Here is an 8162-nt window from a genome sequence, read left to right on the forward strand (position 1 = left end):
TCTTTTGCTATTGAATTCTCTTGAGAATGAATGAATGAAAACCATCAATTAAATAGCAACAGGTCGAATTTTCCCTTGGCTGCACTTTGAAAAAATATTTTTTGCCAAGTAGATATGATTCACAAAACTTCAATTCTAGATCTACCCCAACTTTATGACCAGTTAGGCTGGGTATTTTTGAGTGCGCGCACCCCTGATAAAAAGGTATGAGATATATTCATAGGAATATGACAGAGTGCAGTGATGTTGGGGATCCGAATTTTACGCGTTGAGGAGTTTGTTGGACATCAACCTGATTTCGTTCAGAGATTTTGGAGTCCGCATTTCCTTAGAATGCGCAAATTAGAAAGATAACAAGAGTACTAACAACGTTTGAGTTCAAGAATTTATTCATTATTGAACATATTTATATTACGTTTCATAACGGCTAGAAACATTAAATAATCCATATTTTTTCAATTAATTCTTTTCCTGTAATCTTGTTATCTTGCGCACGCGAATATGAAGGCTGATATATTTTGAACTGACTGAGTAGCTGCTTTCACGCAATCGACTATATGCACTTGGAAATATAGTGTATTGGTGTTTGTACGACCGTCGCACGGCACGGTCAAGGAAGGCAACATGTTTAACCAATCACAGCCCATCAAAGCACTGCTGAATAGAACGTTTGGGCACGGCAAGCTACGTAGTCGTACTGTATCTTAGCATAGCCGTAACTACGCGTTATGATTGGATAAACTATTCTAAGACAATGGGAAACTATTCAATGTTAGGGCATGTAGTACCGTGTACGTCAGTACGGATCCTTCCCACTCATAACCGCCCTATACAGCACGTCTGTAACGAAGGTTTTTCACAATTATCCGAAAAAATATGTACTTCAATTTTGCTCGTTAACAAAAAAATCGTTGCATTAAACGTTCTTTAGAAAAGAAATGGAGTTACTTCTAATGTTATTTTTATAATATTAAGGACATAGCACCGTCGGTTGTTTCGGAAATATTTTAAATAATTTAATTTAGTTCAGACCGCTTCGAAAAGCTTAGATTTAATGAGATAGACGTCAAATAATATGTTAAAAATTTACAACTCTGTCTGACAAAGTTTGCTTGCCATAGCTAGCTTTTCTCGCTAGCGAAAAAAAAAGTTAAATCTGGCTTATATAACTATCCGGTAAAAGATTTTTATTACATGTACAAGCTTATGATAAATAAATACGGAATTTACTACAATGAAAGTTGTGTATATTGATCAATATATTTTGCGAGCCTACTGTGCAGTTTTCCTCAGTGTCGTAGACGGTTAGTCTCCCCCACAGCGGCTTTCATTGTCGTCACGCAACGCTTTCTCCCTTGAGTAGCTACTCAGGGGAGAAAGCGTTGCGCGACGACACTGAAAGCGGCTGTGGGGGAGACTAGTAGACGGTCCAATCGGTTCGTATTCAATCATTCAAGCCAACAGCGTGTCGTTATCTCAGGCGAAGTAATCTTAAAGATCTTCCTTTATTCCGACTCTTTCATTTTTGGCTTCGACTAATTTTTCAATTGTGCTTTCTTCGCTTTTTACTTCCTCTTCTTTTGCGGGAGGATAATCCTCTTCTTCTTCTTCTTCGTTTTCTTCTTCTGGAAGCTGTCCAGGAGTCAATAATCGCTCAATGTCGGAGCTCTCTAAATCTAGAATTTCCTCAGCGCTGACAAAGCCGTCTTTATTTTTGTCTAATTCTTGAAAATTCTAGTGTGAAAAATAAAGAATTCCCAATGAAAAAGTCTGCTCATATAACTGGTTTTACTTTGAATGTTGTACTATAGATTTTCTAGCATGCCGAGAATGGTAAAAGTCACACAAACCTTTATTATGGCTTCTTTTGTGTTTTGTTCTAAAAGTAAAGCAGTGGCAAGTTTCTGAAAGCAAAAAAGGATCATTGTCATCATCAATACCCCCTTCATCATTATCACCATCATCATCATCATCATCATCACCATCTTCAATATTATCACCACCAATGACCTTTATCATCATCACAACCACCTTCACCATCATCAACTTCATCATCATCAACACCGTCACCATTATAAACAATGCCTCTACCACTCTCATCATAAGCACCACTGAACAACTCAACACCTGTACACACCACCACCACCATCATCACCATCATCACCTCCACCACGACAATCATGCACCACCATCACCACTGTTGAGCACGCAAATGAGCCGATACCATCATTACAACCCTCATCGTCATCAACCTCCCCATTACAGGGTTCGTACTCTTTTGAAGTCTCTAAATTCCATCGGGCTTTCCATAACCTTTTCCATGACTTTTACATTATTTCCCATGACCAATATTTATCAAAAACTAAATAATAACTAAAAACAATTGCAACATCTCTGAATAAATCATAACATTTTTACTGTTTACAATAATGTTTTCAATGACTTTCCATGACCCTGAACATAATTCCATGACTTTCCAGGATCTCCATGACCCGTACGAACCCTGTATTCCTACCACAGCTGTCATCATAAAAAACACAACATCCAAAACGATCATCATCTGTCATCATCGACACTTCACTACCAGCAATATCACCATCATCACTATCATAATTATGCAAGAAATATTTACCCTAGACATTTCGATCCACTTGTCTTGTGTTACCGATTTTCTTCCCAATTCTTCAAGGATTCGCTGTCTGTTTATGCAACCAAAAAAAAAAAAGATTAATAAAAAAAAAACATTTATTTTTAATCAAACAATCTCTCAATATTGAGTTGAAAATAAACTTCCGATGCTAAGTGCATGATCAATCCAGTATGGTCATGTGATCAGCCACTTAACAATAACGGCTCGTAAAATAGGGGCAGGGAGGAGGGTACGTAGGTAGGAGTATAGACCACACCCAAAAAAACATATGTAACACACTACCTTGTGGTTTCCATTGGTTTAAAGGCAAAGCTACTGAGTGGCAAGTACTCTGTATCTTTATATTTGCTAGTTTTACAGTCACTTTCATTAAAAAATGTGAAATGAGCCCACCAAATGTTGATGGCTAGATTACGAGTTCCATAGGAACGTACATGATGAAGCCACCTGAAAAAAAAAATTTATTAATTAACAAAGAAATGAAAAAAAAAAAAAGATCAAACAAAAAGAGATAAGTGGGAAAAACTAAATGAATAAATTCTATTAAATGGATGGAAAGACGGACGGTTGGGATGGTGGGTGGATAGTTATTTGGATGGATGAATGGATGAATGTATGGATGGACGGACGGACGGACCGATGGACGGAATATAGGGTGGATAAGTAAGCAACTCTCATTAACTATAAATATTAATCTTATTAAAAATCAATAACATATACATACATGTAAGGTATATAAAGACAATCACCCTCCATCATTGATACATTATACCATGGTATATTCCTAAGGCCAGGATATTTATACATGTCTACTTTTTCCACATCGACAGTGGAGTAGGAGCCATCTACTTTGTCAATGTGCGCTTGTGGTTTGAATATCTAAAAATAGAAAGAAATATAAATATTCATCCATGAATTGTCACATCTGAAGTCTTAAAGGCACAGAAATATGATAAAGAAGAGGTACTACATCAAATACTTCAAAAAGTCTCTGATCTCAAGGCTGTAGCGAGACAGAATCATTTATCAAGGCATATGATCAGTGAAGGCAGGAGCAACGATTGTTGGAAATGTGATTTCCAGAGAATTTAGTGACATTTGTGACATTTAACCAAGGCAACTTGACTATGCCCCTAAATCTAAGTCTATATGATGGGCCATACTTTGACCACACTGAATGTGGCAGTACGATTGGCCCCCTTCTTACCATGACATATACATTTGCAATTGGAAGCTTATAAAGTATAGGGGTAGTCCAAGGGGAAGTAGGCATTTAGATTAGTTGTTATTCTCTCCTCCCCCCTTGCTTTGTGAGATCGACCTTTATGTTTAGGGAACTCTTTAACCAATCCCCCAGTTCGCTCACTTGCTAAGATGCAACTGACTCATATTTTTCTTACAGCTTGAAATGCATTATATATAATGATTTTATGAGTCATGTACCTTGTCGACCATTACAAATTGCTTGCTGCCACTAAAAAGACAATTGATATTTTCTACTGCATCAAAATGGAAGACAGACTTTGTGCCACCACTACTAAACCACATGACAGCATCCTGAAGCACGTCTGTAAAGCCTCCACAGTGTAGACTCTTTAGTAACATATACTCTTCTAAAATAGTAAAAAGGTGAAAATTAAGTTCCTGAAGAGTTCTGTCAGACCTAAGCAGGGGCAGATCCAGGGGTGTCCAAAATGAAGAAATGTATATTATAGAGATATAATTACGCATTGCTTCAAAAAAGGTAAGAGTAATTATGGCATTAATGGGGTGTCAGGTGTACTGCAGGATACCCTCTGTATCTGCCCTTGCTAAGTACTATAGTTTTGAGCTCCATCATAAGACACTTGGCAGCAGGGGCTTGGGCCTCAAAAAAGTTTTACTTATGATTATCTGAAGATGAAAGCTAAAAGTTGTGGATAATGGTACATTGCCCCCATTTCAAACTCTCAATTGATGGTTTTCACGGCGGCCATGTTGGAGGAACTTAACAAAAGAATTATTGTCAATTAATTCTTTTGTTATATCCTCCAACACAGCCACTGTGTCATTTGTTATTTAATTCCCTTGGGAAATTAAAAACCATCAATTCCATTATCCCTGCTCCAAAAAGAAAAAACCCACAAAACACAGGAAAAAAAGGTCAAACAGACCTTGCATTTGTTTTGGTAGACTCTCAACCATATAAACATCTTCTGTCTTGTAACGTTTGATAAAGTCTTGAAGTTTAAAATTAAATGTCCCCCAAGATCTATTTTCTTTCTTTCCTTCCTCGACATCCATTTTGAGTCCTCCAAACTTTTTGCTGAAATCAAGAAAGTGGTGCCCTGTTACTGCTTTTTGATCTATATCATATGGAATATTCTAGGTGCACTTTAAATCAATTAAAATTCATATATAATTTATAAACCAATATTTAGTCTAATTGGAGCAGCCACGTGTTTCAAATGCATGGAACCCCATACCCATACTCAATAACCATTATCTTCAATAATCTAGTCATCTTCATTCTGGTATTAACTAAGGTACATCCAAAATTATACATGAAGGTTGTCTAGTAGTGGGATAGCAGGGGGAAGGGGGTAGGGGGTAGAGAGGAGGGGGTAGGGGGTAGAGGGGAGGGGGGAGGCAGCCACTCTCTCAAAAAGTTTTATTGAACCTGCAGATATCGTGGATAACTTTAAAAATGAAACATATGCCTCAGTGCATTGACAGGAAAATGGTATATTATGGTATAATTCATGATTTGTTAATTTGCCTCAAAATATTATATTTAATTATATTTTATTAAATATAGCACGTAAATTTTTAGAAATATCAATGTATGGAACATGATGCCAACCCTGTCTGTACCATTGTGCTCAACTTCTGGGAGCCTTCATGTGCATGCACATTGCTTTTTATATTTCTTATTCTTTTTACCTCTTAGAAGATTTAATCAATTCTTTTACTAAAGACAGAAACTTTTAATATTTCAATTCAACTAAAGATTCAAGCATTGATAAAAACCTCAATCTATCAAGGTTAGCATTTTAAATAAACATAATGAAATATCTCCTGAGTAAATCTAAAACTTAAAATAAACCTTTTTTTTTCAAAATTCAATTTTTAAAAAATGAATACAGGTGTACAGCATAATCATCAAATAAGCAAAATTTTAGATATACTACGATATTGGTAATAACCAGGTTTTTCAAAAACGTGTGAAAACCAGAATTTTTATTCTGCTTCTAAAATTGCAATATCTTTTTTCATAATAACACTGAGGTGCTATCAAAACTCATTTGTTTTTTATCTTTTCATTCAATTGAAAATATTTATTTTTCAAAAACATCCCAAGAATATTCCAGATAACTAAAATAAAGTTAAATAAACTTTGGTTGTTTTAGCCTTTTGTATTTACTCTAAAATATAACAAATATTGTCATATTTATACTTCTCTCCAGCTTTTCTCCAAGAGTCATTTTCACTGAACTTTGAAGAAGGAAGTATATTCTGTTTCAGAATAAAGAAATAAATAAAATGGGAAGCAGGGGAGGCATGCTCTGTTAATGCACTGCCTCTCACCAATGCGACCTGGATTTGAGTCCTGCTGGTCTCGGTGTCATATAGTTATAAAATCTAAAATTGGATAGATTGAATATTATTATGGAATGATATCAATTATTTTCATATTCTTGGTTTAATAAATTCTTGCCAGGTTTTTAATAAATTTTGTTGCCACCAAATAACAGAAAAAGACAAAATCCTGATATTAAAAAGATAAGTTTTTTGTCGAGATAGATCCTGTAGTGTTAACAGAAGTATGAGAAAATGTCATAAGCTATCTGCACTTATTGTTCTAAACATATTTCAAAATTAACACCAATATGATAATATTCATAAAATCTGTGAACTTCTAGACAAGAGAGAGGAAGAAAATTAAGGAAGATTATTTGTGAATGGAAGGATTTTTTATAAGCTGGTTATATTTAATATCAGTAAAAGCTCCAACACCTGCTACAAGAAAAATCCCTAGTGCATGATGACATAAATATATTAAGAGGCTTAGGATTTGATTTTGACACTCCAAAAGTTTTTCTACATTCTTTAAATTGCCTAATCTTTCATAGATAAAGATCCAAATGAATATCTATTTTTCTTTTTGATTTTTTTACCGCAAAAGAGCGGGGAGATTTTAGATTTACGAGCGCATTCGAAAACCCGCACAATCATAGAAACACTTAGCGTATGTAGGTCACTACCGCAGGGGTTTATCACGTTATTATTTTGACGTCGTAATGTTATTATGAACGTTAAAAGGTTTTTGGGGATTCCCTTTGAAGTATAATACTTCTGCGCGGATAAAAAAATAAAATAAAGAATAACATTAAGTTTGAAAAACTTTTAAAAGGGGATTTTAAATGAATACAAAGGGTTTCCAGATCATTTACAGAATGACATAAAACCATATGAGTGCAGATATTGTTATGTCTTTGTGTACGTCTACGACTTGGCGGCGTCGACTCTCCAGGAATTAAGAGAAACTAAAACACGGAAGACAATGAATATAAAGAAGAAGGTCTAAAATCTCATATTTTATGACAAGGAAAGATTTACTTCTACATCTGTAAAAGACAGATTGATTATAATTAAAAAATTCAGAAGAAAACACTCTTTTTTTATATGTTTATATATTCGAGTGTTTCAGCATAAATAGTAAGGTTGTAGTTTGGATGATCAATGCTTATATTTGTGAATCAAAAATTGGTGTCATTTATGAAGGAATTAGTCGGTCGTGGTTTAGGATAAAAATTTCATAAATGAACACGATAACGAAAAGAAAAACTCTAATTATGAAAGCGAATCGCGATCCTGTGCTAAATCCTCGTTCCAAGATCATTCGACACAAAATGTTCAAAAATTTATATCAAATTTCTTAGACATTCCATACCTTAAATACTCATCTGTCCAAAGAGAGAACGAGGGCATTTTCTTAGCGGCTCCTTTAAAAAGTACAGGTTTTCCAGGTTTTACAAAGTTCTCAAAGAAATCTTTAGGCGAAGGGGCTCCATGTAGCTCGGTAATGGGCTGTTCGGGTTCTTGATGGGACCCTAGAGGCTTGAGATGGCCTGATGGGTGATCGCTATTGCCTTGAACTACATTAAAAATAAAGCCGAGAAGAAGTAAAGGCTTCATTCTGATAACAGTGGCATCCGCTCGTAGGATTTTTTTTGTCTAAACGGGAAAAGATTCACGTTTAAGTGGACGAGGCATTTTACATGCTCGTGTTTATGATGGCAGATAAATTACGAACAATCATCGACTTATAGTGTGATCTATCGTATGAGCCCGAAAAAATATCGACTGATTAGTTTGAAATTCCGTCATGCCGAATGTACTTCGCGTGATTTTCGGTAGTTTTTCGGCGATGAAAGAACTGAACAGCTGTTTAGAGTCAACGTTGAATTAGCTCGTCAAAGCTCTCTTTTTTAACAGCTTCGAAAATTTTTTTTCTCTTTTCTTAGAAAAA

At 35.3% G+C, this 8162-nt stretch overlaps 1 protein-coding gene across 1 annotated transcript; it reads right to left on the reverse strand.

Annotated features, from left to right (window-relative positions):
• Positions 1–1035: 1035 nt before the first annotated feature.
• Positions 1036–7936, reverse strand: LOC116303650 (bifunctional peptidase and arginyl-hydroxylase JMJD5). Its single transcript, XM_031713229.2, has 8 exons — positions 7584–7936; positions 4804–4955; positions 4094–4263; positions 3375–3529; positions 2933–3097; positions 2633–2699; positions 1851–1904; positions 1036–1734 (listed from the first exon to the last, which is right to left on the reverse strand). Exons 1-8 carry the CDS (start codon positions 7826–7828, stop codon positions 1492–1494), a joined length of 1251 nt encoding a protein of 416 aa, XP_031569089.2. The 5' UTR covers positions 7829–7936; the 3' UTR covers positions 1036–1491.
• Between the last annotated feature and the right edge of the window lie 226 nt (positions 7937–8162).

The sequence above is a fragment of the Actinia tenebrosa genome, unplaced genomic scaffold, assembly GCF_029948245.1.
Source record: "Actinia tenebrosa isolate PJP-AT-01 unplaced genomic scaffold, QUT_ActTen_1.0 PGA_scaffold5__44_contigs__length_20552954, whole genome shotgun sequence".
NCBI classification, from domain to species: Eukaryota; Metazoa; Cnidaria; class Anthozoa; order Actiniaria; family Actiniidae; genus Actinia; species Actinia tenebrosa.

What these genes read in the sequence shown, in the direction of transcription:
- LOC116303650 (XM_031713229.2), bottom strand. Translation starts at nt 7,828, where the DNA reads ATGAAGCCTTTACTTCTTCTCGGCTTTATTTTTAATGTAGTTCAAGGC. An exon ending in AATTTGTAATGGTCGACAAG is followed by an intron (nt 3,530 to 4,093) that starts GTACATGACTCA and finishes TTCTATTTTTAG; the next exon opens with ATATTCAAACCACAAGCGCA. An exon ending in AAACCAATGGAAACCACAAG is followed by an intron (nt 2,700 to 2,932) that starts GTAGTGTGTTAC and finishes TTGCATAAACAG; the next exon opens with ACAGCGAATCCTTGAAGAAT.